The sequence below is a fragment of the Lepisma saccharinum genome, chromosome 1, assembly GCF_977018435.1.
Source record: "Lepisma saccharinum chromosome 1, izLepSacc3.1, whole genome shotgun sequence".
NCBI lineage: Eukaryota > Metazoa > Arthropoda > Insecta > Zygentoma > Lepismatidae > Lepisma > Lepisma saccharinum.
The window spans coordinates 174,285,750-174,304,478 of NC_139229.1; the positions used below are offsets into that span (position 1 = coordinate 174,285,750).

The window sequence follows — 18,729 nt, forward strand, 5'->3', positions numbered from 1 at the left end:
TGAGGAATGGGTTTTACTCATCGGGAATTGACCAAAAAGTTATGATTTTTGCTAAGAGAACTAAACCTAACAAGCCTAACCTAACAACGAAAGCATACCGCAATGACGTCACAACACGAGTGAACGTTGTCTCAGATCATAATTAATAGGCCGAGTCTGCTGCCACGCACGTGGCAGAAGGAAGAATAAGCGTCAAATTTGCTCCTGCCACGTAATTTGTCTGCTAAGAGGATGTTACAATTCTTAAGAACAGATTTAGACGAGAGAAATGGAAGTTTATGATTAGTGGGAATGAATGTACAGGTAATTTAGAACCTTTTTCTTTAGAAAGCATTTAGTGATATTTTTATAATGCTAACAGAACTAACCTAACTACGAGAGCATTTAGGTTTATTATTATAAGAATGCTAAGGGACCTAATCTTAAAACATTTTTGTGAAAGTAATCGCTACAACTTCACAGTATGTGTTACAGACGTAATTGCATACATAGCATGATGAAATCACGATAAAACAAAGACAGAGTCTACTGCCAGGTGCATCTTTTTTGAGGTTCCAGCAGAAAAACAATGTGGCAGCAGACACTACCTAATTAATATGTTTGATATTGTTAACAATAGATGTCAGTGGCTTTCAGTTTTGTTTTTATGCGCACTCTCAAACCCAAGGGAGTGACGCTCAGACAGTTCGCGAGACAATATGGTGGAGTGTGTGCGGTGATTTCATTCCGTCCACCGCGTTGCATTGCAGCAAGTTTGTACATACATTTAATCTTTGATTTAATCAATACAGCATTGTTTATCGTCAGTGAGTGTCATTTTTCAACCAACCGCTTCGAATCACCTTATGGAAGACAATAAGGTCTTCCACTCCAGAGGCATGGGTTTGTGATAAAGCTACACGAATGACCCATTCCGGGCGACACGCCGGGTCTGTCCGGCACGAAAGTTTGCTTTTATATCTGAAGTTAGTTTCCAAGTGGCACTGTCACAGGGTCTGAGAGCTCCCTTAATCTTTGAACGACATTTTATTTTCACCTTCGCCTCTGCAGAGCGATTACTCAGAGAGAAAAAAAAGTCCGAATACTTTTAGTAAAAGAAAAATAATCAAAATTATCCAATTTAGTAAAGGCTACCAAACTTTTAGGTGTTCGATTGCGGTTACTAAGTAAAAAGCTTAATCAAACATTCAAACAAATCCATTTCTTCTCTGTTGCGTAGCCTGATCCTAGGTTAAAATCCTTTGTAAGGCATAATGTTTCAATGTGTTTTGTTCCTTCATCTCTTTTATCATTCCGCTGTTCATCGGAGTCATGATTAACAGATATTTACAATTTGAAGATCACCGAAAACCTCCCAAGACAAATTCGTCGTTGGATTTAATCCCACTGGATTTGTTGCTCCCATGAACATTATTGAATAAAGTTAGATTGATTACAAATGAATATTTTTTTTTTTATAATTAATTGTGCGTTCACAAATGAATGTAAATATATTAATATAATCACTTTTATACTACGTATTACATAAATGTCATTTTTCTTGTAGTACATTTTCAATAATTACTTCAAACTTGCTTGGAGAAAACGAACGCAAGGACATCTACAGACTGTGACTTGATGGTTGTGACCTCCATGGATCGATTGTTCACATAATAGGTCATATTATTTTTTAGCGTCTCTAGTTGACTGCCCGGATCTAGTTAACGAGCCTGCCGACAGCTTAAAGCCTGAGCAACAGGGTCAGCGATAGGTGTTGTCTTGAGATGACGTCATCGGCTCATTGCTGACTGGTGGCTTCGAGAGTTATGACTCGCACTCAAGCTGCAAATGCAGAACAACCAGAGACGTTAGGGAAATTATCTGTCTAAAAGAACTTCTTGTAAACACACTCGCGGCAAAGAAAAGGTACTGCTATCTTGACTGATGCTATCAAGAACATTTCTTCCATCGAGCATTTGCCTCACTCTGCGGATGGCAATCGATGTGATATTGCACAGAGATGGAATCTCTGTCAATTCAGATATCTTCAAGGACCTCCATACTTCTCCCACCTCAGGGCCACACGACGCTCTCTATCCAGTCCAGATACTCGGAGACCCTTATGTAGATGCCTGGAAGACTGGAAGCACATCCAGCGCCACTGGAGATTACCCCTACAATGCTGTAAGAGCATCTGGAATTAGGGAGACGATACTGAAGGGGACCACCAGAATCTCCCTGAAACGAAAGGATTTGTATGTTAAAAAATTGCAAGACGTTTAACAATAAAATAGCAATCCTTTTTAAGATCTGTTAAAGGTTTCTGGAAGACTATTCATTCTTAATACACGTATACTTTGCAACTATCAACCAATACACACAAGACAAAATGTGTCAATCCACACAAGTATGTTGACTCCAGTAACACATTAAAGTACATAAACTCCTAAGGGTGCACTTTTAGTGCGTCAAAATGCACAAAGGGTACTTTTTTATCATCCACTGCTCAGTTTGATGCACTGAAATGCATCATTTAAGAAGATCAGACACTATCATTTTAAAGAAACCTCAATTACAAGTTACACTGAGTCAATTCGTACACCAAAAGTTCATCAATCATGATTTGATGCATTTCGACGTCTATGTGTGTGTGTGTAGAAGCAAGATGAGTCTGAGCTGGGTGTGTGTGTGGTACCTGTGGCATTCAAGGGGCTTGTAACAAAAACTGGTGAAATTATTTTTACCTAAAACTCTGGATTAAATTTATATTTTCATACCGTGATATTATTTAATAAATCAATGCATTCTACTGATACATTTTTAAATACTGTATTTCTTCGAAGAAGAAGATTAGTGTAATATAGAATGCAGTAGAACGTGTGTTGCGGTGACGCTACACGAGAATTTTGTAGCTTTGTTCACGGGTATTTCACTGGTTATTGCCAATAAGAATCTATCTGTCTTTCTCTCTCTACTCTTTCTCTTTGCCTTTCATTCTTTCTCTGATTTCCTCTCTCTTTCTTGCTCTTTTTCTCTATCTATATTTGTCTTTACCCTTTCTGAACCGTGCAATATACCTCCACCAGTGATCGAATCTGGGACCCCTTTGTTACAAAGCAAGAGCATTAGCAGCACGCCATCAGTAGGGTTCAATACTGGGCTAGATCCCACCATCCCTGCACATGCCTGTGTTGTGATAAAATGAAGGCTTAAACTTACTTAATTGTGTCCGTTTCATAATGTGTTTATATTGCCATGGTTTGGAGAAATACGCGACATAAAAATAAACTCACGATCACAAACAGAGATTAATACGCACCACTTCTGAATATTGAAGATTTCAAGGCAGAGTTATTTTTGTTCTTAACTCGATCAGCTTCCTGTATGAACTGGCTACATTGTCTTCATTTGTTGATTCAGTTACGAAGAAGATTGACGACAGTGTGTGCCAGTGTTTGAGAATTTTTTCCCTGTTCTTTTCATGTGGACGTGATAGTTTAATAATTGTTCGTTTAATAATATACACACAGAACTTAAATATAAACTGCTGTTCGAACTGTTTAGCTTTTGTGGTTATAATTACTTACGAGGCAAGCGTCTCTCACTCCTTCTGGATCCCCTGCACAAAGCATTTGACTGTGAATTCCGTTAGGAAGTTCTTTGCCAAGCCTGCTGCTGTAAGACTCGTTGCATTGGTTCAGTGGGACATGTTCCAACTTCACCTTCTGTAAGATGTTACTTTTCTGTCCGACTGCAGTAAAAAGATAAGTACTTTGTTAATGGCATTTGTAAAAAAATCTTATCAATTTTTAAATGTGCATTATAGATACACACGCAAACATAACACTCCTAATACCCAGGGGTAGGTGGTTAGCTGGTATTGAATATTTTCTTAACATGTAAGGATTGGCTGGTCAATGCACTCGCCGCCGAGGTGTATATTCTCGAGAACAATTGCAAACGATATACGTATAGAAGTTGTTATTTATGTGGAAAATTGTGAGGTAGCTGGGTGTCTTCTAGCATCCGTCATCCCTCTGAAACGTATACTTTAAATTTGAAGGTCTGGGTGAGAGAGAGATATATAGATAGATAGATAGATAGATAGATTAAGTTTGTCCTTTTGTGGGTCGAGAACAAAATATGAAGCGAGATGCAAGTAGTGAATAGTTTAATATACAAAGGCTGTCGCAGAGAAGGTGAGACTAATTCCTGTATAGGTAAACGGCGACCTCCATTGGCTAGCAAATGTACTAGGGTGCAAATTTGGTTCATTATCTGCCGATTGAGATCAAAATGAGCGCAATAGGTCAAAAAGTCGTGACTGCGTAGCAGTTAAAAGACAAGCATGTACATGGACCCCTCCAAGAATCATAAAAATGAAACAAAAATATTACAAACCACAAAATTTTTATTCAGAATCAGCCATATCGAGTAGACGTACATCTTTTTCAAAATAGCATCATTGACAGCTAAGGAAGCGTCCATACGCTCCTGCCACTTTGTGAATGTCTTTGAAAATTCGCCGTCAGGTAGCGAACTGAAGAAAACTTGCGCTCCGGTGATCACTTCTTTGTTCGTCATGAAATGACGACCACGTAAAGCGGTCTTTAAAAGTGGAAATAGCCAAAAGTCGCAGGGTGCAAGGTCCGGGCTGTATGCTGAATGCGGGAAAATTTGAATTTTTCTCTTCGTCGCGTAATCCTGAAAAGCCCGCGCGGTATGCGGGCGTGCGTTATCGTGGTGCAATATGAAGGAGTTCTTCAAATGCGGCCTCTTTTTTGCTACGTGCTGGCCCAGAGTCTCAATGACTCCTTGGTAATACTGTGGCTCTGTCTTGATCGGCATATGCCTGTTGAAACATTGCATATGTTTCCGCAGCACTTTTCCCTAAACGCCAACAAAATTTTATGGCATGTAGCCGTTCATCTTGAATACACATCGCGACAAGCAATGTTTTGCACAAAAACCTGGAGGGATAAACGAAACACGTTCTACGTAAATCAACACAGCTGCTCACTAACTAGGTTTCGCAACATGTGACAACTTGCTACGGAAACAGAATGAGTCATCCTTCACGACGTGACTAGTGCCGAAACCATAGGCAGTGTTGCGACAGCCTTTGTAACTTCTGTCCATCTGGCGTACGAATATTGTGAATACTATATTTTCCTGTAGCGTGTTGATAATCCAGTATAGTTGACGCGTTTACTTGGTTAACGTGTAAGATCTGAAGGGAGATGCCGCCACGAACGTGGGTGGGGATAAACAGCGGGCGGGTTGTTTTCGTCCAATCACACTCAACCTTCAGCCAATCGGCGCAGCTGTCATTCTGCTCGTCTACTCCACGTGGAGTCCTTGAGCCAACGGGCGCAGCTGTTATTTTGCTCGTCAAGTCCATGTGGAGTCTCAACCGTGCGGTGAATGTATTGTTGGAGCTGGTGGGCGAGCTCCATCGACTTCAAAGCCAGCCGCTCGTTAACGTAGCTAACGCGTCGACTATACCGAGCAAACTCGACTACCGCTTGGACATATGTTGTGTCACCAACGGGGCACAGATCATTTGTAGTGTGTCAGGAAAACTTGGTGAGTTTCCGGCTCTTTTCCAGGGCCGGATTAAGACGAAATTGAGCCTGAATCTGAAATAATGAAATACCGTCGATTCTTTCTGTACAACTAACTTTCAAGGTGAAAAATTTACTGAACCTGACGGCTTTAAATTACAAATAAATACAAAAGTCTTTCGTGCAACGAAGTCAATTTAATACATGTTCAACACCTCAAAACATTTTTGGAAAATAGCATGATGGGCAGTTTCATGCAGTTTCTTGACAAAGACATTTCATTTTTTGAATAGCACACCTGTGAGGCGTGGCAACTGAATCTCACGGTTTTTAAATCAACACAACGAAAGTTGCTCGAGGTAACGACATTCACCGTAATCTGCATGTTCCCATTCGGAGTACCATTTTACTGTGGGTAAGGAACTTCAAGAAGAGGGGATCAGCAATGAAAAGAACATTGTAAGGTTCAAAATCCCGAGAACATCGAATACGTTCGGGTCTGTTTTGAGGAGTCATTCAAAAAATGAAGTGTCCTTGTCAAGAAACTACATGAAACTGCCACTCATGCTATTTTCCTAAAATGCTTTGAGATGGATTGTTGATTTGTTGTTTTAAGTCCACTTTATGCACAGTAAGGCTAATCGGGACTGGACCTACAGTTTAAAGTGGGATCCGAACCACTTGTGCCTCCACCGGGTATCGAACCCGGGACACCTTGATTACAAGGCAACAACGCTAGCTTTGAGATGGAGTGCAACATGTATTAAATTGACTTCGTTGCACGAATGAGTTTTGTTTTTATTTGTAATTAAAATCCGTCAGGTTTAGTTGCCGGACCTCATAAATCAATCAGGGGCCGTTCGCCCCGTTGATTTTTTTAAATCGACAGATTTCGATGTTTTACATAATTTAAAATTGGTTCCATCTCTTGGGAAACACAAATAACCGAGATATTTTATCCCAAAGTATGGCCCACCTTATGCAAAACCTGCAATCTCGGAGAACTTTCGTCGATCTCTATTACTAAAAAACTTTTTTATGCACATTAAAGTAGCGAAAGAACACGTCGGAAATTGCTATCAGCACATAACCTAACGACGTAAAATTATAGTTGCTGTTGTGGAATGTCGTGTTGGTTGCTATATTCACTTGCGCGAAGCCTTCGGGCTGTTCTGCTTCACGCTAAGGTAACAGACATACTTTACTTCACAATAACACATTTCGGCGAGCTAGAAACATCATCTTCATAAACCATGCAAAATAATTCTCAATTTCTCGAGGGGGTACAGAGGGTGAAGGGTACCTATCAATCATTATTGTATGTGTAATGATTTTGAGAATACAGTGCTTTGAAATTCTATGAATCATTTATAGTAACCATTATAATGGAACTGTCAACGAAATGCTTGCTCAGGATCGAGAATATGTGGAGCACTACAACCAGACCCCCCTATGTACAGTCACGGACACTGCCGGCTTGTAAAGATTCCATTGAAAGTCAATGTATTCATTATAAGCCGGCAGTGTCCGTGATGTACCATTATGGCATGTTGCGAAACACAAATAATAGCTTTACGATGAAATTGCAGTGTATAGTTCTTAGCTTATCGGTAATACAAGAATTCATGAACAGGAACTTTACTAACATTTTTCAAAATTTTAAAGTTTTGATATTTGGGAAAATGCATAGCTAACAAAGTTATACCTCATAATTAGCGCCTGAAGTGGAAATTTCTAGCTGGAGGTTGTTTTGGTGAGGCTTCGGTCTAGCTGGGGGGGGGGGGGGGGTGCTCCTAAGTTTTAACATGGTAGCAATGAGACAAACATTTTGCCTTGCAAAAAGTCTGCTAGCTGGGGTATACCATACCCCCGCATCCCCCCTCACTTCGAGCACTGCTCATAATACCTTGAAGGTCTAAATAGTATTATATTACCATGTCCCTGTTTGGTGGATTTGCTACACACAGTAAACTTTGGTTTGTCAACTGAAACAAATAATGCATTCACTCTGTAGCTCAGACCAATTGTTTAAGTGCGAAACCGAGAAAACTGCAGGAAGGTGCATAAAAATGCATGAATTTGATACATTCAAGTATAACCCGACAGAAAAAATACCCGGTTGCATTATGATACACTTTGGCGATCCTATTGCAAATGATATACAAAATGCATCAAACTGTAAACCTGATTCTTGGCAAAGGCAAAAAACGACACATTAATGTATCAATCGATGTGATTCTGATGCATCAAATAGATTAAATTTTCATGCCTTTAAAGCCCCTATCACACGGAACTGGATTTCTAGTAGGAATGCCCTAGTTGGCGCTGAACTAACTTTCTAGGTAGCAATCATGGCCGTCTGGCTAACTGCTTGACTGGCTTGGAGGAATAGGACATGTTCTAATTGCTACTTGCTTTCCTCGACTGGATTATGTGGAACAGCCAATCAGAGCAAAGTTTCGCCATGTTAAGATAATCTGTGAGTGTGCAAAGGAGCGCTTTTGTCTGTGGTTTCCGAGTGTTACTCCAGCAATGTATAACGTATACAGCATGAAAGGCCACCATCTATGCTGAGTGTACGGTGTTTACGTTTGAAACAATTAAAATATTCTTCCATACGTGTACAGTAAACGTTGTAAAGTATGTATTTAAGCAGCGCCATTGTTTTGTATCTAATAACGTGTTATACGGAACGTTATTCCTCTCGGTTGAATAGTTATCGGCTTTTAAAAATTTGAAGTGATACATTGTTTACATACAGCCATTACAACTTCCCTCGTATGAGAACAAAAGGCTATCGACAAGTACGCTGATAAGTATCGTGTGAGGCGAAAACTATCAAATTGGTACCCAGTCCAGCGCCAACTAGGGCATACCTACTGGGTATCCAGTTCCGTGTGATGCGGGCTTTACTTTCTATGTGTAGAACCTTGGGGGCACTGAGGTTAACTTTTGTGCTTTAACATGATGACACTCAGAGGACTGTTAAAAAATTACATCACAGCTTTCTGCTTATATACGTACCTAGGTAGTTATGCTATATCTGGTACGTACCTGATCTGGAGCAATTCTATTACAGACAATAAAGCCTAATTTTACAGACAGTAAAAGAAAGCAACAATATTATATCTTTTAAATTCCTAGTAACAATAATAAATACTCACAGAAAGATGTCTGTCCCCATCCAATAGCTAACAATGTTTCCTGAGGTATCTCATTTTCTCCGTGCAAGCAAGCTGGGTAGATGTTTCGATTCCATGTCACTTTCTCTGTAAGCTTGAGGATTGCCAAATCGTGGTAAGATTTCGGAGGGTCGTATTCCGGGTGAGGGGTGATGTCAGCCACTCGCAGCTCCAGTGACGTAGCACCGTCAGTTTCTGTTGTGACGTCGAGGTCCCCCATGCGAATTACTACTGGCGACTTCCTGTAGAAATCGAACCACATTTTATAAATTTATAAAATAAATTAAAAAGATAACACAGAAAAAAGTGGAATTTTTACTATCAATTTTATAGTGCGAGAGGTTTTTGTAAAAAATTGATTTCATTTTGCTTTATTTTACTTAGTTTTTATGCCATTTTTCGCTAATCGCGAAGTGAGAGGGAGCAACTGGTTTCCTCCCTTAAGTTATGACAAAATTAGCAATATAAACTCTAAAAAAATGTTGTTTTGTAGTAAATTGTAACACTGGACAATAATCTACGTCTTTGTCTACGTAAGTATCTACATCACATTTAAGTCGAAGAGTGACAGTTCGCACCAGATATGCATTTATTTTAATTTGCAGTCCTACTTAGAAAACTTAAACAGTATGAGAGAGTATGAATTTCTCCCCGTGCTACAAGTGGAAGCGGGTTTCTAAGTTGATTATTAAGCTAGATACGATCTGTAAACAATATGATGAATAATTATTTATAGAATCCCATTTATTCCTTAATGGACAAACAACTTCAGGGTCATTCCATATCAAATCAACCAATTTTGAAATAATTGGTTGCATGACCATTTTAGAGAAAAATCATTGTTAGTGTATACACGTACATTTGTACATGTTTCTAGATATCAGAAACAAAAATTATTGCCTTTAGTTCTCCTGAGGCAACAATTTTTCCAACATGGCGCATGGCTTTTTTTGCTCACGTAGCAGTTTATGGAAATCTTAACATCTCAAAAACCGTTAGAGCTAGAGATTTCAAACAAAATTCCTATTGCAGCAAACAAAGCATACTTTCTGTGATATTCAAGTAAGTTTTGCTAAAAATTTCATCCTAAGTGCGAAAATTATGGTGGAAATTTGGGTAACAATAGTTAAAAATTTGGATTTTTAAGCCCGATATTTTTAATGAAGGAGTTTAGTTTAAGGCTTGAATTATTTTTTAATGTGTAGACCTGCAGGGTGTCTGTAAATAAAATATCAGTGGTTAGAAATGCACCCCCTTTTTTACATCATCGGTTCAAACATGGCCGTTCATGGAATTTTGACTTTTTGGGGGGTTAAATAACTCAGATAAATAACATAAACAAGTTACACCATCGGAAGTTTGGTATTCCCAAGAGAACAACTAAAATAATACTCCCATAAGCGTAATGCTAAGTTTTCACCCCCTCCTACAACCATCCACTGCACAGACCTCTCTTTCTCCAGCTCGTCGCGAGGAAAGGTCCGTGGGGAGTAGTAGTTTCGGGTCCTCGCGACTGGCTGGACATGGAAACTGTTCCTCATATCCTTAAAGCGAGTAGTTTTAGTTGGTTCTGTGCGAAAAATATTGTTACGGAAATCCTCCTTATGGTTTTTCTTATATTTATTATTTTTGTTGTTATGATATCATGGTGCACTGCAGGTCAATGTTGATTGACAATTGTATTTTTTTTTTCTTGTGAGTTAAGTATGGAAAAATTTGATTTCATTTTCCTCACTTATTGCCATCGATGTAAAATGTGCTGCAAACTTCCCCCAATAGCAGAAATGCATTTACTCAAACAGGTACTGTACCATTATAATAATGAATAGCACATCCTCTTGTTAGTTTACATACCCTTGCGAATTGTAGGCACAATGAGCGGCCGTAAGCACATGCTGGTCGCTGATCAACGTTCCTCCACAATCCCACGAAACATCAGATTCTCCTTCGTAACCCAAAAGAACCTGAGAAGAAAAGTAATAATTTATACTATTATAAAGTGTTTACCATTGCGTAATGCTTATAAAATAATAATAATAATAATAATAATAAAACATTTCCAATATCACTCTTGATAAAGTTCATCAGCTTATAAACTTTGTCGATAAACTCATTGGTGGTTTGTCCCTAAAAGGGGGACGAGCTGACGGAGGGACGGATATACAGACACACACACACACACACACGGAGGGAGAGAGAGAGAGAGAGAGAGAGATCTTTACAACTAAACTAAGCACTACAAGAACGAATGACACCGATGGGCCTTGAACGTTAATTGAACGGGCAAATTAACAAAATGAGAGTGAAAACTAAGACTTACAACTTGGTGAAACATAAAGGATAATTAATTGTTCTACGTATATCATGCACCACATTTGAGTTTCTCCTATTTGTACACTCACCGGCAATAATAAATGGAACATCATAGATCCTGAAACATTCACTTCCCTGGCGTCGTGTGTATTGCCTAACTCTACGGTGTTAAATGGATTTTAATAGCAAAATTTCAATTAAAAGTTCTACCACCGCCGTATAGTTAGGCAACACACATCGCCTTACAGGGAAGCGAGTATTTCAGGATCTAGGTGTCCCATTCTTATTGCCGGTGACTGTACTAAAGTTACCTGAAACTTAGGTGACCAACGCTGCCTTTTCCTTCAATTGAATCATGTTAAATAAGGAGTTTCTTTCGCGGTGTGTGTGTGTGTTTACGAGTGTCTGAAAATTATCACAAAAAAATCAAATTTTACATTGAATTTTCTCTTTGGATTGTGATATTACCACTAGGCCTAGATATCGCACTCTAAAATGTTGATACTCGAAATTGAAAATTCAATCGTGCACTCACCATGTGTCGAAATTCTCCAAGTGCTGCATCTTCTCCATTTTCTATCAGAGGCACGACGATCTCAGGGCATTTGCTGCTACTATACTCCTCACAGGCTACATAAAAAAAGAGCGTTAAAAGCATGTAACTGAACTACTAAAAAAGATAATTTACTCATTCAATTTGTATTTTGGAAATCATTTAAGCATCTTGCGTACTAGCTATCTTCCGAATCTAACTATTTTCGGTTCGAGTGTATTCACCCTGATCTAGCCACATGTTTTAGGTTCGAATCCTGGACTGGCAGTGTTTAACCCTTCAACACTTTCGTCTCATCTTTCACTCTCCTCAGTTGCGATTTATCAAAGGAAGTAGAGAATGGCGTGAAAAAAGAAAGGACAAAAAAAGTCAAATTATACATCTACATTCGCATTCTATAGCAACGAATAAACAATTTATTTTTGTCCTTAAGAGTAACACTCTTATCACATGAACCTGTATATTTAAACTGTGTGTTTGACTTATTTTTCATTCATCCCTTTTAAAGTACTAAGTGTGAACTGCTAATTAGTGTGAACTGAACATTTTTCTTTTTTAAAGGTAATTGGCCAGTGGACCAATATCATGACTAGACCTCGTATTTTAGTTTTTTAACCTATTTTTTCCTTTACAGGTATGTAAGAAATAATAAGTTATGTCCGCGTCTCGTTAAAAAAACGCAACAACTGATGAAGTTTTATAGTGCCTAAAAAAACTATTTTGCTTGTTAGAACCTATTATAGATTTATGTGCCTAAATCAAGCCTTTTTTAGGCTTTTATATATTTTTAAAGGTTTTACAGAATTTTTATGTTACACAGAGGCATTTGCTTTGTTTGGTCAGGAAAAAATTCAATGACGAACTTGTTTGAAACAAACTCTCTGTTGATTTCCCTTCCTCCAAGTCCTTGGTGATTTTTCAAAGCTCTAAGCAAAGCTAAATGTCTGGTGCCTGTTACCTGTACAATCCAAAGTGGTCTGATCTGTGTGGTCTTGCTCACTTTCGCGTCACTGCGGTGCTTTGTGACATTCACGCCTTGCAAACTAACATTGCAGCATTGAAGTTTGCACCACTGACTATGTTTTTGTTGAAAGATTATTTTCAGCATAGCCTATAAGATGATCCTCACAAACAAAATTGCGGAGTTTGACTGTGGATAACATTAAAAAAGATTGTTGCCTCACTATACGACGAAGAGTGGAGTCTAATAGCAAATTTCCAATGGTAACTTCTGCCATCGCCGTAGGGTTAGGCAACACACACAACGTTATGCAAAATAGTGCGTATTTCAGGATATAAGTGTCCCATTTTCATTGCCGGTGACTAGACCTAATCAGCATTTTTCAGGAATTTGGAACTATTTTAAGTTTTTTTTAACCTACTTCAGGATTTTTCGAGCCTAACTAAAGATTTTTTAGGACCTATTTTAGGATTTTTAGAACCTATTTTAAGTTTTTCGAACCCATTTTAAGATTTTTCGATCCTATTTTAGGAACCTAAAAGCATGCTTTTTAGAACCTAAAAATTCGAAGTCTAGTCATGACATGGATTTCGTAAGCATGAAAAATACATTTTTAAGAATTTTAGAAACATGGTCCCATATTTTCGGCGTTGGGTAATGATCCACATACACACAGATAGAAGGAATGGACTGGAGAGATCGAGAGACAAAAACCGAGCGATATGCAGAGAAAGCAAGGAAGAGAGAGAGGAAGAAAGAAAAATATGATGGAGGTTAAAAACCAAGGAGAAACAGAGAAAGAAAGATGGAAAGAGATGGGTGGGGGAAGAAAGAGCGATAGAGGGCGAGGAAAGACAAGCAAAAATGAAGAAAGAAGGAAAGGCATAGAGAAATAGAAGTAAGAGATCGAAACAGAGTAAGAGAGAATGAGAATGAGACACTAGAAAGAGAGAGAGAGCATCCTAAATTAGCAAACATGACCACCGATGGATGTAAAGCTCACCTGAAAGTATTTTGCCTATCTTTGAGCCCGACTGAACGAAATTCTATGTCGACCCGCTGGTTGTAACAAAGAATGCAACACACAAAAATCGTCTTTCGGCCTCTAACAAGCCTCTATCAGAACTTGATCCTGAAAGCGGAAAATGCACGAACTTTGTTTTTAACTTCAGAAATTTGAAGGTTAACCTTGTTATTTACCTATCTCGCTTTTTCGCCTTGACATTGCCCTCCTGCCGGTATTCGTTTCTGGAATTTCCGTTGTTGTGTTCTGTGGCTTGGTTCCATCGATGATGATGTCATCTTCACAGCAGACGATTTCAGTAAACCCCCTGAAGCCGCAGTTCTGCGGTTTCTCCTTCTTGGACTTTAACCTCTGTAGAGCTGACGGACAATCGGTAATCAATCGACAAATAGCTGTGTAACCACTTCCGCTCAACTTGCACTTGCAGCCTTCTAAAAATAACAAGAGAATCACACGTAGAAGCAAACGCGTTGTTCAATCGATACTGAACTTTAATGTAGAAATATACGAGGGTTGTTTGAAAAGTCTGTTACTCTATATCTCCCACCAACTAAACTTTGTCTAAAAATGACTGACTATACACGGAAAATTGAAAAAGATTTTGCGGAATAGTCATATTCATGGGTACTTCACCGCTTTCAACCACGATTATTTAGCAACTTCTGTTAAAATATGTATTGAGTTAATGTAAGGAGACCTTATATACACAATCCATATTTTCATAAAAATACACGAAATTCCAGTTTGCCATAAAATTATTTAATTTGCGTTGTTTCGTGACAAGTGGTAATATTTCGTTACTCCGTATCTCGTTCCAAAAGGATATTTCAGCCTAATTGTATTTTTCAAGTTTGCATTTCGATGAGATATACTTATTAGTGTCCTAGATTGCTGCTTTACACACTACTTATCCATGTTCGCTTTTTGTTAAGCTTTCCAAATTCTATGAAGCTAATAGAACAGTTTTCATTAGAAAAATCAGTAAAAGCTTAATCCATCTTTCCTTTAGCTTACTAAGTTACTTTCTTTTTCTTTTTTGTTTATTTTACCTTTTGCTAGTAACATTTAAGCTCTTATCTAAAGTTGCATATTCAAGAGGTTAGGTTATGTTAATCTCTATACTTCTATGTTACGTAAGTACCAATTATATATTATCACATCGATAGCTGCTGTCTCTCCAATGCATACTCGAAGATGCTTGGGAAAAAAATAAATGTCACATTACTGAAATTCCTTTCAGATATAACCACAAGACGTAACTCTTCATCGATGTTCCAAGTTTAAAAGCACAGACAAACATATTATAGTTATTATATATAATACGTTTATCTGTGGTAAATGTTAACATAAACGCACGGCCATGAAAATAGGCGGCTGGGCAGAATTGCGCTGGTGCCACATATAAGGAAAGCCAAGCGAGAGCGGGACAAAAGTAGCTGGTTCCCGCCCACTGTGTGGCAACGCCAACCGGGCTGCGTTGCCTAGTTTGAGTCCCAGACCAACCTCTCTCCTGGACATACAGTTGTCACCCCTGACCTTTCGAGCAAATATTGTCAGTTTGTATCTCATGGGTTTCAAAGACCAACCCTACGACGAGATCTTTAATTCTCTTAAACGTCCAAACACACGGGGTTGTGCTCCGACGTGGCAACAGCGCGAACTTCTGCCACCCGCCTAATTTCATGGCCGTGTGTTTAGGTCAGCTTTGGTAGAGATTAAAAATGATTTAAAATCATGATACAGAAATAGTTTTCTGCATTTGCAACCTTCATTTCAAAAATTTGATTTGGAAGCCATGCATTACATTATAGGAAATAAATAGGATTTTATGATTGCTTTATATATATATATATATATATATATTGTTATATTTAATGTAATTAAATTAATTTTAGGCATGCACACAGGAGGTGCCATGATGTAAGTGTTTTTCAGAGAGAGAAATTATTGTTTGAGTGGAATTTGAATTCCACGTGTCCAATATTTTACTATACAATCACAACCAGGGGAGCGAGGGGTCGGTCCTCGAGACAAAGTGAATGTCGAAGGAGAAAAAAGAGAACAAAGCTGCAAAGGAATGAAAGTCGTGGAGTCCAGGTGCCACGTGAAAGTATTGGCTCCTGTGAAATTCACATTATTGTCAATTTGCAAATAAGTAGATTTTAAAAATGTCTTGCTTGCTTCGCTCGAAATGCAGTCTGTTCTGTGAAAATCCCATCAAATTTATAATTAATGTCTAAAAATAGCTATTCTTTTTAGGCAAATTCAGTTGTATCTAGGTACTTAGGTAAAACTCGTGAATTGAAAGCGTGCTGTTATTTTACAGATAACTATCCAAATTTGTAATAATTTTCATTACATTGTAATGAGCCTTGCCGCCTTTAGTGTGAAAATATTAGAAAATTTAAAGTAGCGATAATTTAAATAACATAAAACAATTTGCACAATCAGTATATATTGTAGACATATATTAGGTGGCACGTATCACTATATGTTTATGGCTACCTGCGCCTATTCTTACCATAATCATTTGAACTTACCAAATAGAGGCGTTTGCCCCTTTGAAAAATCTGGTACAATAAGTAACACTAATCCACATACTACAACCGCACAGTAAACCATGTTGAATGAAATGGCAGATAATTTTTACACACACACACGCGCGCACACACACAACTCCAAACTATTCTCATATACAAGTTACCTGTATTTTTATAATGCATAATTCATAGACCGATTACGTCATGCATTTTGTTTTCATCTGAAGCAGGGAATTCACACTCCGGAACTGACACTATCAGTTTGTTTAATTTACTTCCGATTCCGTGGTTCTACTGTTGTGACGTAGAGAAAGTGCTAGGTGGCGCGCGTGACGGAAGTAAACGGAAACATTTTTTCTGGGAATGAAGTTAACAAACAAATCTTTTCTAGCTGTTTTGTCGTTTGCATCTACAGTTTGGGCAGTTTTCCTCCATCTCTTTTGAAACCGGAAATGTTTTCAGTGGAAAAATATCGACCACAGTCCACTTGATTTTGATAAGCGTAGGTGGTGTTAACGCCTTGGAAAACTACTTGAAAAGTAGTAAGTCATTTCCTCCTGCTGTGGCCAATGACCCTTCAATATTCAATAGGTTTTTCCTGAAGAATGCTCAGTTGATATATTTTAGGTGATGCAGGTGTCCATAAAAGATTTTTATCTCGACTGAAAAAGAAAAAAAAGTAAAGTTTTTGTATGTGGTGAAAGAAAGATTGGAACCGGAAGATTGGTTGGGTATTTGAAGTCGCTTTCTTCCACTTTTGGCTGATCGTGAAGAAGCGAAAGCAAAGAGCACGAGATTCCCAAACGAAAAAGAAGACAATTTGAGAGGAAATGCTCGCTTGTGAGGTACCGTATTCATTCTACAGGAAATGCTATTTCCGGAAATTCCCATGAGCGATTGTCCTTAGTCACACCTTACAAACGAGCTTTCTTGAGTGAATGTTAAGTTTGTTTTAATTTTGTTATGTGAACGTATGTGCTATGATTAGTAGTCTGACTAAAGTTGCCATGTAACTAGGAATAAACGGCATGATTTTTTATTTCCTAGCATTCGCAGAACCCTCCCCTCTCTTTTTTTTGTTTTTACTACTACAGGGTGGGCCAAAAGTCCCTACCACCCCTTGTAAAAATCGTTTTAGTGGAAATTGATGAATAACAACCATGTGTGACCATATTAGGCCTAGGGGGAATTCATAAGGTGGGGGTGCCCTTGACGGCGGCCATCTTGAAAGCCGCCATCTTGGATACAAGTCCAGTTTTGTAAATGGGAAGGTAGGCATGCGATACATGATTTTAGGCTAGAATTTGATAAGGAAAACAATGGTGAAGTCGTAATGTTGAAATCATCATTTGTTTAAAAGTTACAGGCATTCAAATGTTGGAATCACACCTTCATTTTTTATTTGTTGCAGGTGCCTAAATCATGCCACTAACCACAGAGGAGAGGAAAGAGTTAATAAGGGCATGGGGTGGAAGGAGTGCAAGGGTTGTAGCAGCTGAATTTAATGAACAGCACCCAGATCGACATCCTGTGTCTCATGTGAGTGTTGCCAACCTCTTCCAGAAATTCATGGATACTGGTTCAGTAGCGGACAAACCCAGGTCTGGAAGACCCACTACTGCAACAGACGAAGGCACAACCATAGCAGTGTTGGCATCTGTTGCAACATCACCACACCGCAGTACTCGTCGCCTCTCAGTGGCATGTTGTGTCAGCAGTACATCCATCAGACGCATCCTAAAGAAAAACAATTGGCATCCGTACAAATTGCAACTTCAACATTATTTATCAGAAGACGACCCAGATCGACGCTTGGAATTCTGTGACTGGGCAGTTGCCCAACTTGAAGCAGATCCCACATTCGCCTCAAAAATCCTGTTTTCCGACGAAGCGAATTTTTATGTGCAAGGAGAGGTCAACAAACAAAACTGTCGCTATTGGTCCGCTACCAATCTTCACTGGGTTGACCCCTGTAAATTGGTAGGAGTTGGTAAAGTTATGGTGTGGTGCGACCTATGGGGAACCAAACTAATTGGTCCATTCGTCATTCCTGGTAACCTTAATGCTGATCATTATTTGTCAATGTTGCGTGATCTCATCCTGCCGTCCGTGTTGTCCGAGGATGGCACATTTCCCTTATGGATTAAACGTCCGTGATTATCTGCATGAACAATTTCCTGGACGGTGGATCGGGCGTCGTGGTCCCATTGAGTGGCCGGCACGTTCACCCGATCTGACTCCATTGGATTTTTATTTGTGGGGTCATTTAAAGGCCAAGGTATACGCCGAGAAGATCAGGAAGGTTGCTCACCTGGAAGAAAGGATCTTTGCAGCCTGTGCTGATATTTTACCTGACACACTTAGCAGGGTCATGGACAATTGGGGTGAACGACTACACACGTGCGTGGCGCTGGAGGGCGCTCACGTAGAGCACGTAGAGCACCATATGTAAAAGTGTGATTCCAACATTTGAATGCCTGTAACTTTTTAACAAATGAAGATTTCAACATTACGACTTCACCATTGTTTTCCTTATCAAATTCTAGCCTAAAATCATGTATCGCATGCCTACCTTCCCATTTACAAAACTGGACTTGTATCCAAGATGGCGGC

General features: G+C 38.9%; 1 protein-coding gene across 1 annotated transcript; it reads right to left on the reverse strand.

Annotated features, from left to right (window-relative positions):
• Nucleotides 1-2,052: 2,052 nt before the first annotated feature.
• On the reverse strand, nucleotides 2,053-17,852 carry LOC145987241 (venom protease-like). Its single transcript, XM_083121763.1, has 7 exons — nucleotides 17,714-17,852; nucleotides 13,753-14,007; nucleotides 11,574-11,668; nucleotides 10,580-10,689; nucleotides 8,708-8,967; nucleotides 3,567-3,730; nucleotides 2,053-2,217 (listed from the first exon to the last, which is right to left on the reverse strand). Exons 1-7 carry the CDS (start codon nucleotides 17,850-17,852, stop codon nucleotides 2,053-2,055), a joined length of 1,188 nt encoding a protein of 395 aa, XP_082977889.1.
• Between the last annotated feature and the right edge of the window lie 877 nt (nucleotides 17,853-18,729).

Excerpts from the sequence above, each read along its gene's own strand:
- LOC145987241 (XM_083121763.1), bottom strand. The coding sequence starts at position 17,852 with ATGCGTCTGATGGATGTACTGCTGACACAACATGCCACTGAGAGGCGA. Across the intron at positions 14,008-17,713 it reads AGTGGGTCTTCCAGACCTGG|AAGGCTGCAAGTGCAAGTTG; the intron begins GTTTGTCCGCTA and ends TGTTATTTTTAG. Across the intron at positions 8,968-10,579 it reads TGTGCCTACAATTCGCAAGG|GAAGTCGCCAGTAGTAATTC; the intron begins GTATGTAAACTA and ends CGATTTCTACAG.